This window comes from Thalassophryne amazonica, chromosome 11 (genome assembly GCF_902500255.1).
Source record: "Thalassophryne amazonica chromosome 11, fThaAma1.1, whole genome shotgun sequence".
Classification (NCBI taxonomy): domain Eukaryota; kingdom Metazoa; phylum Chordata; class Actinopteri; order Batrachoidiformes; family Batrachoididae; genus Thalassophryne; species Thalassophryne amazonica.
In genome coordinates this window covers 10,286,930-10,312,042 of record NC_047113.1, presented here as the reverse complement: position 1 = coordinate 10,312,042, position 25,113 = coordinate 10,286,930, and the positions used below count along the sequence as shown (strand labels likewise).

The 25,113-nt window shown below is 40.8% G+C and overlaps 1 protein-coding gene across 1 annotated transcript in view; it reads left to right on the top strand.

Annotated features, from left to right (window-relative positions):
- The window catches only part of tenm1 (teneurin transmembrane protein 1), a 728,712-nt gene that overhangs the window by 513,607 nt on the left and 189,992 nt on the right, over nt 1–25,113 (top strand). The window contains 2 exon segments of the mRNA XM_034181415.1: nt 8,598–8,850; nt 16,356–16,376. Coding sequence (XP_034037306.1) covers nt 8,598–8,850; nt 16,356–16,376 — 274 coding nt within the window.

The following is a 25,113-nucleotide window of genomic DNA, read 5'->3' as shown; positions in this document are numbered from 1 at the left end:
CTTTCAGGCTCCTCTCCTGTGGAACCAGCTCCCAATTCAGATCAGGGAGACAGACACCCTCTCTACTTTTAAGATTAGGCTTAAAACTTTCCTTTTTGCTAAAGCTTATAGTTAGGGCTGGATCAGCTGACCCTGAACCATCCCTTATGCTGCTATAGATGTAGACTGCTGGGGGGTTCCCATGATGCACTGTTTCTTTCTCTTTTTGCTCTGTATGCACCACTCTGCATTTAATCATTAGTGATCGATCTCTGCTCCCCTCCACAGCATGTCTTTTTCCTGGTTCTCTCCCTCAGCCCCAACCAGTCCCAGCAGAAGAATGCCCCTCCCTGAGCCTGGTTCTGCTGGAGGTTTCTTCCTGTTAAAAGGGAGTTTTTCCTTCCTACTGTAGCCAAGTGCTTGCTCACAGGGGGTCGTTTTGACCGTTGGGGTTTTACATAATTATTGTATGGCCTTGCCTTACAATATAAAGCGCCTTGGGGCAACTGTTTGTTGTGATTTGGCGCTATATAAAAAAAAAATTGATTGATTGATTGATTGATCATTGTGTAAAGGATCTTACCGCGTAGGCTCAGGGACACTTCAGAAAACCATTGTCAGTTAACACAGTCCGTCGCTACATCTACAAGTGCAAGTTAAAACTCTACCATGCAAAGTGAAAGCCAAACATCAACAACATCCAGAAACACCAGCGCCTTCTCTGGGCCCGAGCTCATTTGAAATGGACAGACATAAAGTGGAAAAGTGTGCTGTGGTCTGATGAGTCCACATTTCAAATTGTTTTTGGAAATCATGGACATCATGTCCTCCGGACAAAAGAGGAAAAAGACCATCCAGATTGTTACCAGTGCATAGTTCAAAAGCCCGCATCTGTGATGGTATGGGGGTGTGTTAGTGCCCATGGCATGGGCAACTTACACATCTGTGATGACACCATCGATGCTGAAAGGTACATCCAGGTTTTGGAGCAACACATGCTGCCATCCAAGCAACGTCTTTTTCAGGGATGTCCCTGCTTATTTCAGCAAGACAATGCCAAGCCACATTCTGCACGTGTTACAACAGCGTGGCTTCATAGTAAAAGAGTACGGGTACTAGACTGGCCTGCCTGCAGTCCAGACCTGTTGCCCATTGAAATTGTGGCGCATTGTTGAACTGAAGTCATACATCAAGCAAGAATGGGAATTTCACCTACAAAGCTTCAACAATTAATGTCCTCATGTTCCCAAAATGCTTTCTCTGGACCCCTCCCCAATCGGACCGGGAGTGACATGTTTAGCCGCATGTTCTCCTTGAATTGCTGGCTGTCTGAGTGGTGTCCAAAAAATGAGATGGGCTTCATAGATAATTGGCAAAGCTTCTGGGGAAAACCTGGTCTTGTTAGGAGAGATGGCATCCATCCCACTTTGGATGGAGCAGCTCTCATTTCTAGAAATCTGGCCAATTTTCTTAAATCCTCCAAACCATGACTATCCAGGGTTGGGACCAGGAAGCAGAGTTGTAGTCTTACACACCGCTCTGCAGCTTCTCTCCTCCTGCCATCCCCTCATTACCCCATCCCCGTAGAGACGGTGCCTGCTCCCAGACTACCAATAACCAGCAAAAATCTATTTAAGCATAAAAATTCAAAAAGAAAAAATAATATAGCACCTTCAACTGCACCACAGACTAAAACAGTTAAATGTGGTCTATTAAACATTAGGTCTCTCTCTTCTAAGTCCGTGTTGGTAAATGATATAATAATTGATCAACATATTGATTTATTCTGCCTAACAGAAACCTGGTTACAGCAGGATGAATATGTTAGTTTAAATGAGTCAACACCCCCGAGTCACACTAACTGTCAGAATGCTCGTAGCACGGGCCGGGGTGGAGGATTAGCAGCAATCTTCCATTCCAGCTTATTAATTAATCCAAAACCCAGACAGAGCTTTAATTCATTTGAAAGCTTGTCTCTTAGTCATGTCCATCCAAATTGGAAGTCCCAAAAACCAGTTTTATTTGTTATTATCTATCGTCCACCTGGTCGTTACTGTGAGTTTCTCTGTGAATTTTCAGACCTTTTGTCTGACTTAGTGCTTAGCTCAGATAAGATAATTATAGTGGGCGATTTTAACATCCACACAGATGCTGAGAATGACAGCCTCAACACTGCATTTAATCTATTATTAGACTCTATTGGCTTTGCTCAAAAAGTAAATGAGTCCACCCACCACTTTAATCATATCTTAGATCTTGTTCTGACTTATGGTATGGAAATAGAAGACTTAACAGTATTCCCTGAAAACTCCCTTCTGTCTGATCATTTCTTAATAACATTTACATTTACTCTGATGGACTACCCAGCAGTGGGGAATAAGTTTCATTACACTAGAAGTCTTTCAGAAAGCGCTGTAACTAGGTTTAAGGATATGATTCCTTCTTTATGTTCTCTAATGCCATATACCAACACAGTGCAGAGTAGCTACCTAAACTCTGTAAGGGAGATAGAGTATCTCGTCAATAGTTTTACATCCTCATTGAAGACAACTTTGGATGCTGTAGCTCCTCTGAAAAAGAGAGCTTTAAATCAGAAGTGTCTGACTCCGTGGTATAACTCACAAACTCGTAGCTTAAAGCAGATAACCCGTAAGTTGGAGAGGAAATGGCGTCTCACTAATTTAGAAGATCTTCATTTAGCCTGGAAAAAGAGTCTGTTGCTCTATAAAAAAGCCCTCCGTAAAGCTAGGACATCTTTCTACTCATCACTAATTGAAGAAAATAAGAACAACCCCAGGTTTCTTTTCAGCACTGTAGCCAGGCTGACAAAGAGTCAGAGCTCTATTGAGCTGAGTATTCCATTAACTTTAACTAGTAATGACTTCATGACTTTCTTTGCTAACAAAATTTTAACTATTAGAGAAAAAATTACTCATAACCATCCCAAAGACGTATCGTTATCTTTGGCTGCTTTCAGTGATGCCGGTATTTGGTTAGACTCTTTCTCTCCGATTGTTCTGTCTGAGTTATTCTCATTAGTTACTTCATCCAAACCATCAACATGTTTATTAGACCCCATTCCTACCAGGCTGCTCAAGGAAGCCCTACCATTACTTAATGCTTCGATCTTAAATATGATCAATCTATCTTTGTTAGTTGGCTATGTACCACAAGCTTTTAAGGTGGCAGTAATTAAACCATTACTTAAAAAGCCATCACTTGACCCAGCTATCTTAGCTAATTATAGGCCAATCTCCAACCTTCCTTTTCTCTCAAAAATTCTTGAAAGGGTAGTTGTAAAACAGCTAACTGATCATCTGCAGAGGAATGGTCTATTTGAAGAGTTTCAGTCAGGTTTTAGAATTCATCATAGTACAGAAACAGCATTAGTGAAGGTTACAAATGATCTTCTTATGGCCTCGGACAGTGGACTCATCTCTGTGCTTGTTCTGTTAGACCTCAGTGCTGCTTTTGATACTGTTGACCATAAAATTTTATTACAGAGATTAGAGCATGCCATAGGTATTAAAGGCACTGCGCTGCGGTGGTTTGAATCATATTTGTCTAATAGATTACAATTTGTTCATGTAAATGGGGAATCTTCTTCACAGACTAAAGTTAATTATGGAGTTCCACAAGGTTCTGTGCTAGGACCAATTTTATTCACTTTATACATGCTTCCCTTAGGCAGTATTATTAGACGGTATTGCTTAAATTTTCATTGTTACGCAGATGATACCCAGCTTTATCTATCCATGAAGCCAGAGGACACACACCAATTAGCTAAACTGCAGGATTGTCTTACAGACATAAAGACATGGATGACCTCTAATTTCCTGCTTTTAAACTCAGATAAAACTGAAGTTATTGTACTTGGCCCCACAAATCTTAGAAACATGGTGTCTAACCAGATCCTTACTCTGGATGGCATTACCCTGACCTCTAGTAATACTGTGAGAAATCTTGGAGTCATTTTTGATCAGGATATGTCATTCAAAGCGCATATTAAACAAATATGTAGGACTGCTTTTTTGCATTTACGCAATATCTCTAAAATCAGAAAGGTCTTGTCTCAGAGTGATGCTGAAAAACTAATTCATGCATTTATTTCCTCTAGGCTGGACTATTGTAATTCATTATTATCAGGTTGTCCTAAAAGTTCCCTAAAAAGCCTTCAGTTAATTCAAAATGCTGCAGCTAGAGTACTGACGGGGACTAGAAGGAGAGAGCATATCTCACCCATATTGGCCTCTCTTCATTGGCTTCCTGTTAATTCTAGAATAGAATTTAAAATTCTTCTTCTTACTTATAAGGTTTTGAATAATCAGGTCCCATCTTATCTTAGGGACCTCGTAGTACCATATCACCCCAATAGAGCGCTTCGCTCTCAGACTGCAGGCTTACTTGTAGTTCCTAGGGTTTGTAAGAGTAGAATGGGAGGCAGAGCCTTCAGCTTTCAGGCTCCTCTCCTGTGGAACCAGCTCCCAATTCAGATCAGGGAGACAGACACCCTCTCTACTTTTAAGATTAGGCTTAAAACTTTCCTTTTTGCTAAAGCTTATAGTTAGGGCTGGATCAGGTGACCCTGAACCATCCCTTAGTTATGCTGCTATAGACGTAGACTGCTGGGGGGTTCCCATGATGCACTGTTTCTTTCTCTTTTTGCTCTGTATGCACCACTCTGCATTTAATCATTAGTGATCGATCTCTGCTCCCCTCCACAGCATGTCTTTTTCCTGGTTCTCTCCCTCAGCCCCAACCAGTCCCAGCAGAAGACTGCCCCTCCCTGAGCCTGGTTCTGCTGGAGGTTTCTTCCTGTTAAAAGGGAGTTTTTCCTTCCCACTGTAGCCAAGTGCTTGCTCACAGGGGGTCGTTTTGACCGTTGGGGTTTTACATAATTATTGTATGGCCTTGCCTTACAATATAAAGCGCCTTGGGGCAACTGTTTGTTGTGATTTGGCGCTATATAAAAAAATTGATTGATTGATTGATTATTGAGTGTTGTCAGACGGAAAGGTGATGTAACACAGTGGTAAACATACCACTGTCCCAGCTTTTTTGAAATGTGTTGCAAGCATCCATTTCAAAATGAGCAAATATTTGCACAAAAACAAAGTTTAACAATTTGAACATTAAATATCTTGTCTTTGTGGTGTATTCAATTAAATATAGGTTGAAGAGGATTTACAAATCATTGTATTCTGGTTTTATTTACATTTTACACAACGTCCCAACTTCATTGGAACTGGGGTTGTGTATATGGGTAACTCACCTTATTTTGTTAATCCATCATTGCTGTCAAGAACAATGAAAAAAGTTCACACATTGTGTTTCAAATTTACATCCTGTGTAGTGGTGTAAACGAGATATAGCTGTTGTAAAAACATCTTTGTGCATAGCGGGGCACCTACAAGTACACTGGACCGGAATGAGTATGTTGAAATTCTGTTGCCAAACTGATGATTTAAACATTAACTATATCCAGTAGGTGGTGTGGGGGAGTCATAGTTAAAATCAATATTCCCTTCAAGGGATCCTGTCATATGGACAAACAAATCCAATCAATAGTTTTGCATAGCACAATGGGCAAACTTAGTAATGTTACTATGTCAATAAAAACTGAAAGAGGATACACCTCTGTGAAATCAGGCACCACACCAATTGAAGGCACCATTCTGTTTTTGCTTATGACCATGGACTTGTTTGACATTTTATCCTCACATATGTTAGACATAATTATTAGACATAATTACACATAACTTTAGACATAATTATGTCACACTATTGGCTGTCTGCCACTGTCCCATTTTTGTGAATCATGGCTTTGAATCAGTTCAAAGAAATAAAATAAACCAGAATTATTATTATTATTATTATTATTATTATTATTATTATTATTATTATTATTATTATGGAATTGAAACAATTTTATTGAAACCACTTAATAATGTTTGGGTTATTAATTTATTCATTTATTGGTTCTTTCATTACAAAATAAACATTTTCTTATTGTAGTAACTTGTTGCTGAGCTCACTTCCTGTCTTCCTCTGATAGTTATGCATATGTCTTTCAATGTGGAAAAATATTTGTGAATGTCCGCATAAAGTCCTCATGCCAGCCTCTTCTGAATCTTCTCTGTTCTCTCACGACATCCTGGGTGAATTAAGCCTTAAATTAGGATGTTTTCAGGTCGAAACAGGCCGACGACGGCGCCTGGAAGCGCCGCACGATGTCCTGCTCCGTGGGAAGTCCTTACAGTGACAGAAACACCCCATAATCTCGCATCAGCCATTAAACTTTTCACCGAAAACCAGCTTAATTTGTCGAATAGTGTCCACTCGGATATTCCTCACAGGTCCAGAAAAAATTTTGATAAAGCAACTTGCGCCGTCTCGAGCAGCGTGTGAAACAAAGGAATTCAGCCGAGAGGGTGGGACCACATCTCACTCAACGCCTGCCCACAGGGAAATGACATCACCAACACGCGTGAAAAAATTCACGCATGCGCACGAGGGTTCAAGCATGATTGGTGTAATCGCACGTCATTCAAATCCATATAGTTAAAAAAATAAATAAAAGGGTCGGTTTATTACCTAACAGACCTCGTATACGAGGTCTGTTAGAAAAGTATCGGACCTTTTTATTTTTTTCCAAAACCATATGGATTTGAATCATGTGTGATTGCATCAGCCAAGCTTGAACCTTCGTGCTCATGCGTGAGTTTTTTCACGCCTGTTGGTTGCGTCATTCGCCTGTGAGCAGGCTTTGTGTGAGCAGTGGTCCACCCCTCTCGTCTGATTTTTATAGCTAATAAATGTCTGAACGATTTGGAGCTTTGCTGCATAAATTTTTTCCAGAAACTGGGAGAGACCTCCAGGTCGACACCATTCGGAAAATTCTGTTGGCTTTCAGGGACGATTTTATGGGGATTACACAGATTAAGGAGTGCTCCAGCCGGTTTAAAGACCGCCCACAGCTGCTGAGAGCGCGCTGCGCTCCGAGCGCCGATCGACAGGCTGAATCAACCAGATCATTTCCAACGTGAAGGCTTTGTTGATCCGGGACGTCATCTGACTTACACAAAAATGGCATGAGACGTGGACATCAGCACTTTTTCGGCACATTCCACTGTTACAGGAGTTTTTCTCATGGAAAGAAAAGCGGACAGATGCGCCACCGTGCCGTTCATGGCGCAGCACAAAACCACCTCCGTGTTGGTCTCACAGGACGGCTTTGAGATGGCTTTCAGACGGCTGTCGGTGGGTTTTCAGTCGTGTGACTAACTGAGAAATTGTGGATGAGCCTGGACATGCCAGAACATGTCCTGTGAGGCTTCATCACGGCGTTGCTTTGCGCTATATATATATATTATATATATATTTATATAAACCTATATTATTGCTGAAAATATGAGGGAAAAGGTTTTGCTGAGTTGTATTACAGTGAGTATTGCACTTAAAATGATCTTAGCACTTAAAAACTAAAAATGCACCATGAAAGAATATTGCACTTTAAATTTAATACTTTCAAAAGAAATAGAAAAATGATTACTGAGTCCTCCATTAATTACAGTCGAATTGCTCAAAAAGTAGAATGACATTAGCATGGTTCTGTAGATGACATTTATGTGTTTATCTATAGAATTCATAAGAACAAGTAATACATATGCCATTCAGGGTAATATGGATAGATTACTGCAGCAAACATAAAAACAATTTGATAAGACTCTGATGTAACTTGTGTTGGGTTTGTCCATCATTGCATGCAAACTAATGGTTTCAGCTCTAGGATGTAGATGTTTTAACACGGAGGTTAAAACCATGTCTGGTGTCGGCCCATCTTTTAATGTTGTTGAGGTGTGCCGTCTGCCCACCATTACATTGACATAGATATAATGGCATATATGGATATGCTAATTAGTGTGTTGATTTGGAAACATTGCAGTTTTGTCAAAATTCTTGGGTGAAAGACAACATGTGACTTGTGGCATTTTGTGCACAAGGCTTATAAAACCTGTGGCTCATATCTTTGCTCACTGGATGGTTTACTTTTAACAGTCATTCTTGCTTTGTCCTGATGAACCAAACTAGACACCAGCAGAAAAACAACTGTTATTTGAGAAGACAGTGCCCTCACAGGGTTTGTCTCTTTTCCAGCAGATACACATTTTACACCTCCCATGCGTGCTGATTTCATCTAAATGTGCGCTTTGTCTTTTGACATTAATTGAACACCATGCCCATGCAGTTCATTAGTGTCACATACACACAGCAGGCTTGATTGATGTTTATTCGTTTCTTTTTCTATGGTGTGCTGAGTTTGACAAATAAGAGTTTGTGTCTTGTAGGTCAGCCGCTACACTTGCCCTCATTCTTAGATGCACAGATAGTATAGGATAGAATAGAGTGGCATGCTCTGCAGTTCACTGTATAGAAATACGTTTTCTTATTTGAGATAATAATAATAATGTCACAGTGAATAAAAGAGACTTTTTGTGTGTGGTTGTTTTTTTTCTGAAAACATTTGCTGAAGTTGTTGACTGGCTAACTTTATATTTGAGACAAATAGGAACAGTAACGCTTTAACATGGTATTTCTTTGTGTTTGTCTGCCTTCAGGTATTCTTCACAAGGGAAACGGGGAGAATGTCTTCCTTTCCCAGCAGCCCTCAGTTATCACCACTGTGATGGGGAACGGTTTCTACCGGAGTGTCCCCTGCGGCCCAAGCTGCAGCGGTGCCGCACGAGACATGATGCTGTTTGCCCCTGTGGCACTAGCCAGCGGCCCTGATGCTTCCCTCTACGTGGGGGACTTCAACTTTGTCCGCAGAGTTCATCCTGATGGATACACCAGAACCATCCTGGAGCTCAAGTGAGACTGGTTATATTCTTGTGTTGGTAGGACAGAGCTGATCAGTTAGGAATTGTAAAGCCCTTTGTACCGTTCATACTCTCAGGCACTGGGAGCTGTTATAAAACCATTCTGGGTTATTTCCATCATATATTTGCACACTGATTGGTCAGAGTTCTGACTGCACTTATCACATCAAGATTTGGTCTTATTGTCTCTTTCAAGTGTATGGACAGAACTTCACTTGGAAGTCAAAAAGACTTGAAATTAGGAGATCTGGGGACTCATGTACAAAGATTTGCATGGATTTTCTACTGAAACATGGTGTACGCTAAAACCCAGAAACTGTTGTACATACAGAAATATCTAGATGTATCAAAGTGTGCATATGCAAGGATTCAAGCACGTTCTGTTTGTACATCCCAATCAACGTGGAATTGAGCACACATGCAGACGTACCAAACTCCTCCCTTTCCACACCCTATTTAAATATGCAAATTCATTTAACTAGGCCCTGGGAGCTGGGATTCCCCACTCCATCAGATCAGTCAACATGAACACAGAAAAGAAATTATATCAAGTGTGAGCTACAGATGAATGTAAAGAAGTGGAGACAAGCAGGGATAGTATATTTGCTAGCCTGTCAAATGGGATAAATATGAAACGGAAAAAAGTTAGTGGGAGTGTGTATGAGGTCATAAATGCTGTGGGCTCAGAGACAGTGTATGACATTCAAAACTTTACAAATGCGTTCATTGACAAATACTGAACACAGGGAGACAGTCGAGGGCCTGTTAAGATGCTCTGGACCTCATGTTTCACTATCAAGAAAAAACCCATCAATAATAATAACAAAATACATATTTGAATGCACACATGCCCAATTGTGCCCGAGCTGGTTCTCATTCAGAACAGTTAAACAAATAAATTATTTACTCACTAAGCAACCACCCATCGTGCACTGTGCCAGCCTCTAGCTTGTTCCCAACCCAACCCAATGCATCACATGATTTGAACACTGATGGAAAGAAATTGTTTCCTAGTAACAAAACAAATTTGTCATGTGATGGCACCTTTATAGCAATATGTGTGCAGTCAATAGCTCCTATTACATTAGGGAAACCGGCTCTCTCTGCAAATTGCGCTTTAATGTTGTAATGTGATGTACCTGAATGACAATCGGATGATTGCATTCCACACAGCTGGAATGGCTCGGCTCAAGGTTGACTGGCACACTCCTGACTGATCCGCCAGCTCCCACTGGAATGCCCCTGTTGCCTGGAAACCCAGCATGGTCAGCACCTGCGTGGGCACAGACAACCCCTGGCTCCTTGCTGTATGCATTCTAGTGCCACCGCAGTTCTGTGCACAACTCCAGCAACAGTGGCCTTGGTAAACAAAATTGGCTTATGAGCCAATTATTGTCATTTGCAAGTAATTCCTCGTGTTCCCTGAATGCTCGCTCATGTCAGATTGCACCATTTGCAAGGTCCTCTACCATCACTAATGCAGCCATTTTAGTGCCATTTTACACATCACTTTGCACATGCTTTTATATCCACCCATAGAATTGCAAACACGTGGTTGCGTTAATTGTTCCTAAGTGTGTCTCTGATGTGCACATCACTCTGATGACGTCTTCTTTTCACACTATTAATGACTCCCTGCGTCACCTCTATGTGTGTCGGAGGTGGCACGATAGCTGTAGAAACGTGTGTACACCAGCCATGAACTTGGCGTGGTGCACTACACATTTCCACGGTCATTTCACTTTTGATACACCTGAATATTTGCATGGAGATGGCCTTACACCACATTTTTGTGCATACGCAAGCTTGGTACATGAGGCCCCTGGTCTCTCTGCCTGATTTTAATGTTCTTATACGAAGGTCAGCTGAAAAATTCTGCCTCCTACGTGATTATTTCAATCACAAGCAAGATCAATACATGAATCACATATCTGCTTAAAGCTTGGAATGTCCTCTATCAGGCAGTGTCATTACCTTTCCATGTAGTCACCTTCCCTTGCCACACACTTACTCCAACCCCGGAGGAGTTTTTTTAATCCCATCAGTGAAGAACTCAAGTGTCTTCTCTCTGCACCAGCAATGCACTGCTGTTTGCACCTCTGCATCATTAGTGTTCAGCTCAAGGAAAATGAAGAGTCTGGGGGATGAGATCTGGACTGTATGACGGGTGTGGTAAGATTTGGCTCCAATGTATCCTTTATTTCTTGACTTGTATGTGGACGAGCATTGCCATGCTGAAGAATTACATTTTCCACAGCTTTTTGCAAACAGTCCACATATCAGTTGACAGTGTTACTGTGTTCTAAAAATTCCGTGAGGACTGTGCCATCACACCCACACTTGATGATATGCTTCGGTGGACATTATGGGGTGTATTTGCAGTTCTCGCCATGTAGACTCACCGTGACTGGATTTTTGCCCTTCAAACTCCTTCACCACCTCCTGACTGTCATGCTTTTTTTTGTGCCCCCGTCATGACATGAGTCACATTTTCATGACGCTGTTTTTTTTATTTTACTACTTCTAACCCTACCTCTTCCCCCTAACTCTAACCATAACTCCCCCAGACCCCCCCACCCCCACCCCGCCCGCCATGTCACCCCGCATTGCATACTCCCTTAACGAAATGAAGTAGTGCTCCTGTCACAAAAATAAGGCACTTTTCATGATGGTATCACAAACCATAGATTCGATACTTTTCGTGATGCCATCACAAAATATCATGAGACTGGGTTGCATCCACACATGGGTTGCCATAGACAACACATTTGTCGATGAATGTGACCCGAGGCCAAATATGGCCATTGGTTATTGTGAAGACTCTGTCCGTCCATCTGTGATCAAGATAAGTCCAGTCCTATTACTGCCAGGGTCACCAAATTCACAAGGAGCATTCTTGGGACACAGACCTTGGACAAGTTCAAACATGGGCAACCTTGACCTATTCTAAGGGGTCAAAAGGTCACACTCTTTCTACACACTCAACATAACTCCAGTTCTATTACTGCCAGGGTCTTCAAATTCAAAGAGAGCATTCTTGGGACACAAACCTTGGACAAGTTCATAAATGGCTAACTTTGGCTTATTCTAAGGGGTCAAAAGGTCACATTCTACGCACTCTTTGATTGATTGCATGCTTGTGCGGCCAAGGGTATTTTACCAACTACTGAGCATGTGTTACATCAACTGTGATTCTTGTAAGCCTGGAACTGCAGGCAAAAACTGTTCTTGTGTTAGTTTCACTTCAATATCTTACTTGTTATTAAAATAATAGTATTGGAAGCGGAACCTTTTCAGCAGACCCTTTTAAGTACCATAATGAATGAATCTCTTGGTATCTGTCACTGGTTAAAGGTATTTTATTATCTATCTTGGCCAAGTTACCCTTGAAAAAGAGATAAATAATCTCAATGTTTTTTTCATTGTTAAATATACAATAAACAATTAAATCTTGGTTAGGATTTTCTGCGAAGAAAACTGTATATTAAACTGATGGTTTACATGTGCTATACTAAAGGGGGGCACTTACTTACTCACACCATCATTTTGGCTTTTAGATTTTTAATTAATTTATATCAAACTGTAGAGATTTACTTTCCCCGTGAGTTTAAAGAGCAGGATTTTGGAAATTCTAATATACAAGGCCTGAATTTTTGTTTTGTTTTTTGATGTCCTAATAAAAATCTAACATGTAAAGGGTCAAGGGGGCAAACACTTTTTCACAGCACTGTAACACGACTGAAGCCAATTGTGCACAAAGGAGGAATCACATGCCACTCGTGAAAAATTGGAGCCACCTCAAACACCTCGTACAGCTGTTGCCACAACCTTTCGCGCACACCAGCGGCCAAAAGGCAGCGAGTGTCCTTTTGACTCTCTCTCGGCAGGTGCTGGCCAAATTCCAGGTGCCACACATGAACATCCAACACATCTTCCTGGCCTCTTATAAAAGGCGGGGCTATTCACATTATTGGCATGAGGTTGGAGTGCAAATGACCGTATTCAAGTTGTCTGTGAAAATTGTCTGAGTGCAACACTAGTGGCTTGTGGAGTGTGTGTCCCCCCTCCCCCAAAACACACATACACACACGCACACCATGAATCCAACATTGTCAGCTGTGGCTGAGGGTCCCGGAGCCCGGTCACTGTCCAGCGCAGTGCGCTGCTGGAACAGCTGACCGCTGTGCACTGCAACTCAGCTGGTGAACATGCAATGCACATGTGTGGGTGGGTGCACATGCCCTCAGGACATGCTGATAATTACGTACAGACACGATCACATGAGGACCGGCCAGCGTCTGAGCGCGCACTGTGTGAAACTAATGAGCCGGCCGGGCAGGCTGATGTCACTTCCACCATGTTAATTGTAGTTTACATGACAGACAGAAAGAGTGGAAATGAAATAAAACACATAAGGGTAAAGGCATGAACTCATTCATATGTGATCACTTTGCTCATACGCTTTGCTGTGGACATGCAGTGCCTGTCAGCTGACCGCCGCGTCAGCGCACTGCAATGCTGGACACCACCATGAGGCACGTGTAAATGCAGGATTTCCCCACATTGTAATAATTAAAACACATTACATTTGCAACGCGGTCACCAGCAGATCACTGTGTGCTGGACATGCCATGCCAGCTGATGTGTTCATGACATGGGAGCGGGCTCTTCATTAGACAAGAGCCTAGCTGATGTCTTCATGAGATGAGCACATTAGGTAAAAAAATAAGATCCTGTGTGGATAATACACAAATGTTTTTGTTTGTTTCTTCATTTTTGATTGCATGAAACATACATATTTAGGTCCTGCTGCTTTCTCTGCCCCTGACCAAGGCAGCATCTCTACATCTAAAGTTGGTCCCCGAGGTGCCGGACTGTGGCTGCCCTCTGCTCCGAGTGGTTGGATTGTGTCTAACTGTAATTAGGATGGGTTAAATGCAGAGGGAAAATTTCATTGTATGTATGTATATGTATACAATGACAATAAGGGCTATCTTGTTATTATTATTATTATTATTATTATTATTATTATTATTATTATTATTATTATTATTATTATTATTATTATTATTACTACATTTCAAGTGAGTTGCAGAAATATTATGAATACTTCAGGGGAGGTGATGGTCTAGTGGTTAAGCGGTGGGCTTGAGACAAGAGTAAGAAAGTAAGTAAGCTTTATTTATATAGCACTTTTCACAGACCAAGGTCACAAAGTGCTTCACACGATATAAATAGACAATAAAAACAACACATAGAAATATAGAACAATAAAATAAATTTTCATTGTTACGCAGATGATACCCAGCTTTATCTATCCATGAAGCCAGAGGACACACACCAATTAGCTAAACTGCAGGATTGTCTTACAGACATAAAGACATGGATGACCTCTAATTTCCTGCTTTTAAACTCAGATAAAACTGAAGTTATTGTACTTGGCCCCACAAATCTTAGAAACATGGTGTCTAACCAGATCCTTACTCTGGATGGCATTACCCTGACCTCTAGTAATACTGTGAGAAATCTTGGAGTCATTTTTGATCAGGATATGTCATTCAAAGCGCATATTAAACAAATATGTAAGACTGCTTTTTTGCATTTACGCAATATCTCTAAAATTAGAAAGGTCTTGTCTCAGAGTGATGCTGAAAAACTAATTCATGCATTTATTTCCTCTAGGCTGGACTATTGTAATTCATTATTATCAGGTTGTCCTAAAAGTTCCCTGAAAAGCCTTCAGTTAATTCAAAATGCTGCAGCTAGAGTACTGACGGGGACTAGAAGGAGAGAGCATATCTCACCCATATTGGCCTCTCTTCATTGGCTTCCTGTTAATTCTAGAATAGAATTTAAAATTCTTCTTCTTACTTATAAGGTTTTGAATAATCAGGTCCCTTCTTATCTTAGGGACCTCATAGTACCATATCACCCCAATAGAGCGCTTCGCTCTCAGACTGCAGGCTTACTTGTAGTTCCTAGGGTTTGTAAGAGTAGAATGGGAGGCAGAGCCTTCAGCTTTCAGGCTCCTCTCCTGTGGAACCAGCTCCCAATTCAGATCAGGGAGACAGACACCCTCTCTACTTTTAAAATTAGGCTTAAAACTTTCCTTTTTGCTAAAACTTATAGTTAGGGCTGGATCAGGTGACCCTGAACCATCCCTTAGTTATGCTGCTATAGACTTAGACTGCTGGGGGGTTCCCATAATGCACTGAGTGTTTCTTTCTCTTTTTGCTCTGTATGCACCACTCTGCATTTAATCATTAGTGATTGATCTCTGCTCCCCTCCACAGCATGTCTTTTTCCTGGTTCTCTCCCTCAGCCCCAACCAGTCCCAGCAGAAGACTGCCCCTCCCTGAGCCTGGTTCTGCTGGAGGTTTCTTCCTGTTAAAAGGGAGTTTTTCCTTCCCACTGTCGCCAAGTGCTTGCTCACAGGGGGTCGTTTTGACCTTTGGGGTTTTTACGTAATTATTGTATGGCCTTGCCTTACAATATAAAGCGCCTTGGGGCAACTGTTTGTTGTGATTTGGCGCTATATAAATAAAATTGAATTGAATTGAATTGAATTAAAATAAACTGACACTAAAATGCCAGTTTAAAAAAAACTTAAAAAGAGAGCATCCTTGGTTCAAATCCCAACCTGACTGGAAAACCACTAAGGGCCCTTTAGCAAGGTCCTTAATCCCCTAGTTGCTCCTGGTGTGTAGCGGGCGCCTTGTATGGCAGCAGCCTGACATCAGGGTGAATGTGAGGCATTGATGTGTAAAGCACTTTGAGCGTCTGATGCAGATGGAAAAGTGCTATATATATATATGCAGTCTATTTACTTCAAACCTTTAATTTTGGATACATCAAGTGGAATTAGTTAATTGTTTGTTTGAGTTTTCTAAACTTAATTGATTTCCTCAGACCATTTCATTTGCACAACAACAGTAAACGTGTGGCAGCAGGGATTTTAATCTTTGGATTGACTTCAGCACAATTAAAAGAAAATGATCTTGGCTGATGTGGGTTAGTCTGGTTAATATGCAATCTGTATGATCTCGACAGAAGTTTGTCTTCACAAAAAATCCAGTGTGTGCACCGCTCAAACATCACTCACTCTAATCTGCCTCTTTAGGATGTAAGAAGAGCTGAACGAAGATATATATATATATATACAAAATATGTAAAACGTTCTCCTTATGTAACTTTACTCTCTCATTCTCCGTTATTATTGTTTCTCTGACTAATATTTCTGGTTCAGATCGAGGTTTCAGCGAGCCTTCATTTGATACTCATCTACCCTCTGGGAAGAAAAGCTAAAGAGGTTCCTGTTTAGGTTAATATTTAATGGGAAACAATACAGCAGTCTAAATCAACCGTAATCCAGCTTTATGAGTGGAAAATTGATGTATTGTAGCCTATGAAAACGCACGCAGCTCATGTTGGCATCTTCAATGATTGTTTCTGTTTTCTCTTCTCCTCTTTAAACGCTACTTCGTGGCATGTTATCAGGAACCGGGACACCAGACACAGGTGAGAACACACAATTAACACCTCTTTCATATATCTGCAAAAAACACACCAAGCAAAGTGTCAAAAGAAAAGTGGTGGCATGATAAAAATGCTTTTCACAGCACCTTAATTTGTTTTGTTTACTGCAAATTTGATTGACCCCCCCACCCCCCTGTCAAACCTACCACACGCTGCCTGCAGCCATATCAAATCCTGATTTTTTTTTCTTTTTCAGTAGGTAGCAGTGAATTTTTAAATGGGTAAGCAGCCAAAGTGTCACAGATTATGTGTTTTTAAGGATTTGTTTGTTCGGTGTGTACTGCAGATCCATCTATTGCCGAGCTGCGTTAAAAGCCCGGGGCCCAGTCTGGCCTTGGCGTCATCCCTGGCCCCGAGCTCACCGTGTTCGACAGGAGATTAGACAGATGTTATAGGTGGTGTGTCCATGTACGAGCTGTGTGTGTGTGTGTGTGTGTGTGTGTGTCCCTATCAGGAGTTGCATCAAGCACATTGTGTGCTTGCGGGTGTTTGTGAGAGACGGAAAGGGAGAGAGGGGGTTAATCCAATTCGGAAAGTGAGGATCTTTCAAGATGCCACATTTCTACTTCCCACCATGCAAAAACAACAACAACAACTAAAAAGGATACCCAGGCTGCATGTTGGTGGTTGTACTACGAGCGAGTTCATACATATATACACAATGTTATGCACAAGTGTGGAAACAAGAATGTGCCTGTGATGCACGAAGCTGCCTCTGAAGCGATGCTCTGTCCTCGCCCCAGAGCATTCTCCTTTATTTCCTGCTTCCACCTTTTTCTCCACAGCAGCGTTTTACTGTTAGCGGCATGTTAGCGTTTCTCTTTTATTCTATACTATTGTTCTCCCAAGTCAAATACATTAATTATTCATCCACATTCACCTTTCAAAGCTTTTCACTCCGTAGTCTTCCGAGCAAAGTGCCCTATCAGCCAACAGGCTTCAAAACAAGGTACTCTCCCAGGGTAGACAATATGGGATGTACTCACTGTAAAATCATTGTCTATTCTTTCTCTTCAAGAGTTTCAGAGAGGAGTAAAGCAAAGAGACGAGAAAGTCCTCCATGAAACCATCTGAGGGCCCAGACAGTCGATTTAGAGAGACAGCCAGGAACAGCTAGATCACGATGTCTATCATCTCTGATCATTGTTTTGTTATGTGAGGAGCACAGCAGGGAGGCTGGAGTGGATGGTGTTTCTGTTGTGGGTATTGTTGTTGCTCATTTTTCGTCCACTGGAAAATACCTTCTGAGCTGTGAGTATCTAATTTCTAAAAAAAAAAAGGCAGGTGAGTTGATTTATAATCAGTTATATGCAGCAGGCTGCGCCGGTGGAGGTAGCGTCGTACAATAAGTTGCGAGGAGCGGTGGCACACTCGCTCTCGAAGAATAGCTCTCTTAGGATCGTGTTTAAATTATGCATGTGCCGTTCAGTGCACAGTAAACTCCCTCTGTAAACAGTTATGCACTTAATGGACTAGATGACTGACAGCATCCTCGCATACGTTGCAGTGTTATTTGTTCTGGTTTGTTTCCCGTGGACAGTTCATTTTCGAACAGTTTCACGCCGTAAATAAACCTTTCAGAGCAAACAAAAATTATATGAATTTTTTAGGCTTGTAAATTGGCACAAATGTGCCGTTATAGTGAAAAGGCTGTTGTGTTTTGGTGGTTTTTTAGGGTGTCATTGTGCAATTTTTCCTTGCATAGAAAGAATGAGACTAACAAGAGGAGACACTCAAAGAGCACAATACCTACATTTTACACTGTCAACCCGAATGCACAAAATAATTCAATAGATTAAGCAGCGTAAACTCAAAGTATTAAAAGAAAACATTCTACTTACTAAAATATTTTAAGTTACGCAGTCTTGAAAAATTTAAGTAAGTAGAATGGTTTTGTGCATTTGGGTTTAGAGTACATGAAAATTCAGTAAGGTATATCTTATATATTATATTACAATTCTAAGGTGGAACTATGCTAGTATATAAAGGTATATCTAAATATCTAAAAGGGAAGAGTAAAATAGGAGAGTAGAAAAGAGTAGAGTAGAGCCACTTAGGTGCCTGGTCTTGAGAACCAGGGATGGTAGGTTGAAAAGCTTTTTTATCCCATGGGAACTCTCCCTACCCACCCAAGTGGCTCAAGAAAAAAGTATATATAGTATAATAAATAATAAGACATAAGAAAGATAAGACATCACAGCAGAAGATTGCAGTATAGGTAATTTAGTATATAGACTATTAGTAAAATTAAATATAGTTAGTAGGCTAAGCTATAAATCTGGTATTTTATTATAGAAACAGAACATAGGAGTGTATTGGTATCTATCTAAAGTACGTAACTCTACTATCAATCAACTCAATCAACTTTTTTCTTGTATAGCGCCAAATCACAACAAACAGTTGCCCCAAGGCGCTCCACATTGCAAGGCAAGGCCATACAATAATTATGAAACACAGTCTACGTCTAAAGCAACATAACCAAGGGATGGTCCAGGGTCACCCGATCCAGCCCTAACTATAAGCCTTAGCGAAAAGGAAAGTTTTAAGCCTAATCTTAAAAGTAGAGAGGGTATCTGTCTCCCTGATCTGAATTGGGAGCTGGTTCCACAGGAGAGGAGCCTGAAAGCTGAAGGCTCTGCCTCCCATTCTACTCTTACAAACCCTAGGAACTACAAGTAAGCCCGCAGTCTGAGAGCGAAGCGCTCTAATGGGGTAATATGGTACTATGAGGTCCCTAAGATAAGATGGGACCTGATTATTCAAAACCTTATAAGTAAGAAGAAGAATTTTAAATTCTATTCTAGCATTAACAGGAAGCCAATGAAGGGAGGCCAACACGGGTGAGATATGCTCTCTCCTGCTAGTCCCCGTCAGTACTCTAGCTGCAGCATTCTGAACCAACTGAAGGCTTTTTAGGGAACTTTTAGGACAACCTGATAATAATGAATTACAATAGTCCAGCCTAGAGGAAACAAATGCATGAATTAGTTTTTCAGCATCACTCTGAGACAAGACCTTTCTGATTTTAGAGATATTGCGTAAATGCAAAAAGGCAGTCCTACATATTTGTTTAATATGCGCTTTGAATGACATATCCTGATCAAAAATAACTCCAAGATTTCTCACAGTATTACCAGAGATCAGGGAAATGCCATCCAGAGTAACGATCTGGTTAGACACCATGCTTCTAAGATTTGTGGGGCCAAGTACAATAACTTCAGTTTTATCTGAGTTTAAAAGCAGGAAATTAGAGGTCATCCATGTCTTTATGTCTGTAAGACAATCCTGCAGTTTAGCTAATTGGTGAGTATCCTCTGGCTTCATGGATAGATAAAGCTGGGTATCATCTGCGTAACAATGAAAATTTAAGCAATACCGTCTAATAATACTGCCCAAGGGAAGCATGTATAAAGTGAATAAAATTGGTCCTAGCACAGAACCTTGTGGAACTCCATAATTAACTTTAGTCTGTGAAGAAGATTCCCCATTTACATGAACAAACTGTAATCTATTAGACAAATATGATTCAAACCACCGCAGCGCAATGCCTTTAATACCTATGACATGCTCTAATCTCTGTAATAAAATTTTATGGTCAACAGTATCAAAAGCAGCACTGAGGTCCAACAGAACAAGCACAGAGATAAGTCCACTGTCCGAAGCCATAAGAAGATCATTTGTAACCTTCACTAATGCTGTTTCTGTACTATGATGAATTCTAAAACCTGACTGAAACTCTTCAAATAGACCATTCCTCTGCAGGTGATCAGTTAGCTGTTTTACAACTACCCTCTCAAGAATCTTTGAGAGAAAAGGAAGGTTGGAGATTGGCCTATAATTAGCTAAGATAGCTGGGTCAAGTGATGGCTTTTTAAGTAATGGTTTAATTACTGCCACCTTAAAGGCCTGTGGTACATAACCAACTAACAAAGATAGATTGATCATATTTAAGATTGAAGCATTAAATAATGGTAGGACTTCCTTGAGCAGCCTGGCAGGAATGGGGTCTAATAAGCATGTTGATGGTTTGGATGAAGTAACTAATGAAAATAACTCAGACAGAACAATCGGAGAGAAAGAGTCTAACCAAATACCGGCATCACTGAAAGCAGCCAAAGATAACGATACATCTTTGGGATGGTTATGAGTAATTTTTTCTCTAATAGTCAAAATTTTGTTAGCAAAGAAAGTCATGAAGTCATTACTAGTTAAAGTTAATGGAATACTCAGCTCAATAGAGCTCTGACTCTTTGTCAGCCTGGCTACAGTGCTGAAAAGAAACCTGGGGTTGTTCTTATTTTCTTCAATTAGTGATGAGTAGAAAGATGTCCTAGCTTCACGAAGGGCTTTCTTATAGAGCAACAAACTCTTTTTCCAGGCTAAGTGAAGATCTTCTAAATTAGTGAGACGCCATTTCCTCTCCAACTTACGGGTTATCTGCTTTAAGCTACGAGTTTGTGAGTTATACCACGGAGTCAGACACTTCTGATTTAAAGCTCTCTTTTTCAGAGGAGCTACAGCATCCAAAGTTGTCTTCAATGAGGATGTAAAACTATTGACAAGATACTCTAACTCCCTTACAGAGTTTAGGTAGCTACTCTGCTCTGTGTTGGTATATGACATTAGAGAACATAAAGAAGGAATCATATCCTTAAACCTAGTTACAGCGCTTTCTGAAAGACTTCTAGTGTAATGAAACTTATTCCCCACTGCAGGGTAGTCCATCAGGGTAAATGTAAATGTTATTAAAAAATGATCAGACAAAAGGGAGTTTTCAGGGAATACTGTTAAGTCTTCTATTTCCATACCATAAGTCAGAACAAGATCTAAAATATGATTAAAGTGGTGGGTGGACTCATTTACTTTTTGAGCAAAGCCGATAGAGTCTAATAATAGATTAAATGCAGTGTTGAGGCTGTCATTCTCAGCATCTGTGTGGATGTTAAAGTCGCCCACTATAATTATCTTATCTGAGCTAAGCACTAAGTCAGACAAAAGGTCTGAAAATTCACAGAGAAACTCACAGTAACGACCAGGTGGACGATAGATAATAACAAATAAAACTGGTTTTTGGGACTTCCAATTTGGATGGACAAGACTAAGATACAAGCTTTCAAATGAATTAAAGCTCTGTCTAGGTTTTTGATTAATTAATAAGCTGGAATGGAAGATTGCTGCTAATCCTCCGCCCCGGCCCGTGCTACGAGCATTCTGACAGTTAGTGTGACTCGGGGGTGTTGACTCATTTAAACTAACATATTCATCCTGCTGTAACCAAGTTTCTGTTAGGCAGAATAAATCAATACGTTGATCAATTATTATATCATTTACCAACAGGGACTTAGAAGAAAGAGACCTAATGTTTAATAGACCACATTTAACTGTTTTAGTCTGTGGTGCAATTGAAGGTGCTATATTATTTTTTCTTTTTGAATTTTTATGCTTAAATAGATTTTTGCTAGTTATTGGTGGTCTGGGAGCAGGCACCGTCTCTATGGGGATGGGGCAACGAGGGGATGGCAGGGGGAGAGAAGCTGCAGAGAGGTGTATAAGACCACAGCTCTGCCTCCTGGTCCCAACGCTAGACAGTCACAGTTTGGAGGATCCCAAAAAATTGGCCAGATTTCTAGAAATGAGAGCTGCTCCCTCTAAAGTGGGATGGATGCCGTCTCTCCTAACAAGACCAGGTTTTCCCCAGAAGCTTTGCCAATTATCAATGAAGCCCACCTCATTTTTTGGACACCACTCAGACAGCCAGCAATTCAAGGAGAACATGCGGCTAAACATGTCACTCCCGGTCTGATTGGGGAGGGGCCCAGAGAAAACAACAGAGTCCGACATTGTTTTTGCAAAGTTACACACCGATTCAATGTTAATTTTAGTGACCTCCGATTGGCGTAACCGAGTGTCATTACTGCCGACGTGAATTACAATTTTACCAAATTTACGCTTAGCCTTAGCCAGCAATTTCAAATGTCCTTCGATGTCGCCTGCTCTGGCCCCCGGAAGACAATTGACAATGGTTGCTGGTGTCGCTAACTTCACATTTCTCAAAACAGAGTCGCCAATAACCAGAGTTTGATCCTCGGCGAGTGTATCGTCGAGTGGGGAAAAACGGTTAGAGATGTGAACGGGATGACGGTGTACACGGGGCTTCTGTTTAGGGCTACGCTTCCTCCTCACAGTCACCCAGTCAGCCTGCCTTCCCGACTGCACGGGGTCTGCCAGGGGGGAACTAACGGCGGCTAAGCTACCTTGGTCCGCACCGACTACAGGGGCCTGGTTAGCTGTAGAATTTTCCACGGTGCGGAGCCGAGCCTCCAATTCGCCCAGCCTGGCCTCCAAAGCTACGAATAAGCTGCACTTATTACAAGTACCGTTACTGCTAAAAGAGGCCGAGGAATAACTAAACATTTCACACCCAGAGCAGAAAAGTGCAGGAGAGACAGGAGAAGCCGCCATGCTAAAACGGCTAAGAGCTAGTAGCTATGCTAAGCTAGCGGATTCCCAAACAGGGAATCCGACACTAGACAGGCTGTGGAGCAGCACAGGTAACGCACAACAACAGTGCTAAAAAATAAAATAAAAATAAAAATCCACTGGACAGGCTGTGGAGCAGCACAGGCAACGCACGACAACAGTGCTAAAACAAAATAAAAATCCACTAGACAGGCTGTGGAGCAGCACAGGTAACGCACGACAACAGTGCTAAAATAAAATAAAAATCCACTAGACAGGCTGTGGAGCAGCACAGGTAACGCACAACAACAGTGCTAAAATAAAATAAAAATCAACTAGACAGGCTGTGGAGCAGCACAGGTAACGCACGACAACAGTGCTAAAATAAAATAAAAATCCACTAGACAGGCTGTGGAGCAGCACAGGTAACGCACAACAACAGTGCTAAAAAATAAAATAAAAATAAAAATCCACTGGACAGGCTGTGGAGCAGCACAGGTAACGCACAACAACAGTGCTAAAAAATAAAATAAAAATAAAAATCCACTAGACAGGCTGTGGAGCAGCACAGGTAACGCACGACAACAGTGCTAAAACAAAATAAAAATCCACTAGACAGGCTGTGGAGCCTACTAGCACACTATAGGAAAATAACAAATATAATCATTATGTTATCAAATGGAAACCTAAGAACTTAGGTACTATATGTTGATATCTTTAAAAGAACACATAAACTGATAAATCATTAAAAACCTACACCATGTAAAATAAAATTGTAAATAAAATAAGCTAGTTATAGTAGAAGAGCTAAATTAGCCGTGAATAAGCCAACCGTACCCAGCAAGCTAACACGATAAACAAAAATGGTAATTAGTGTATAAAGTATAGTTAAACCTACATGTTCAACACCACATTTTTTAAGATTCTGTGATGCAGTAATGTGGTTCTTTATGGACTTAACATCCCACCAGTTCTGTCCAAAGCTGACCCACTTATATCTTAATGCCGTGTTTAATCCATATTGGCTTCAAACTGTTTGAGTTAAACAGCTATGACCTTGATATATATATATATATATATATATATATATATATATATATATATATATATATATATATATATATATATATATATATAGATAGATATAGATATAGATATAGATATAGATAAGGTCATGTAACTTTGAGAAAGATGATCTAAAATTTCATATTAGTAACTATGCCTCAGTATTGTAGATTTGTATTTTATGCATTTTTAATGTTGCTTTATGTGCCATCTAAATTGATCCTTTTCATTTGATTGGTGGGTTGTATGTCATGAGGCATCTATTTTTGTCCCACTGTATTTATGACGTCATATGTCTTAGATTTTGGTTCTCTTGGCCGTGTATTATTTGTGCCATATGTTTCACTCTTTTGAATGCGTCCATTAGCTTTTTGTAACAATACTTCATTGATACGAGGAAGCTCAATCAAGTCGCCACAGTGTTCAATGGGATATCTTCAGCAGCTGTTGAAGCGCTGTCAGATAAAGAATTAGACAAGTTCTTGTCACAGCTTTTTGGTGGATTGAGGAAAGCAGCTGTTTGATTTTACACTCACTGAACTCAGGGGTGTGCCTGTGAGTCCCCTGAAGGGTGGACTGAGTTTTTCACTTTCTTTCTTTCACTTTCTTGTAGAAGAAACACCTTTCTGATTTTAAGTAAAATATCAAATGGCGTGGATCTATGAAGGTGTCATATAAAACACACAATGAATGTTTTTAATTTGTGCAATGGAAAGAATATTTTAATTTGCTGAAAGTTGGAACGTACCATCGAAAATTGGAATGTGCCATTCAACGTGAAGCTGAGTTGGATGGTGTGTCCTCTGCATTTAACCCATCATAATTAGAGTGAGCTACAATCCAATCATGAGGAGTAGTGGGCACAGTCCTGCACCCAAGGACCAACTCCAGATGTAGAGAATCTGCTGTGGTCAAGGACAGAGAAAGCAGCACACCCCAATGTGTATGTTTTTGGTGGTGGGAGGAAACCGGAGTGGAAGAGAGGAAACCCAACCCAGACCTTCTTAATAAAAAAAAAAGTCCCTTCAGCTGCTCCCTTGTTTGCACTTGGGGTTGCCACAGCAAATCCAAGGTGGATCTGCATGTTGAATTGGCACAGGTTTTACACCGGATGCCCTTCCTGACGCAACTCCACATTACATGGAGAAATGTGGCAGGAGTGGGATTTGAACCCGGGACCTTCTGCACTGAAACC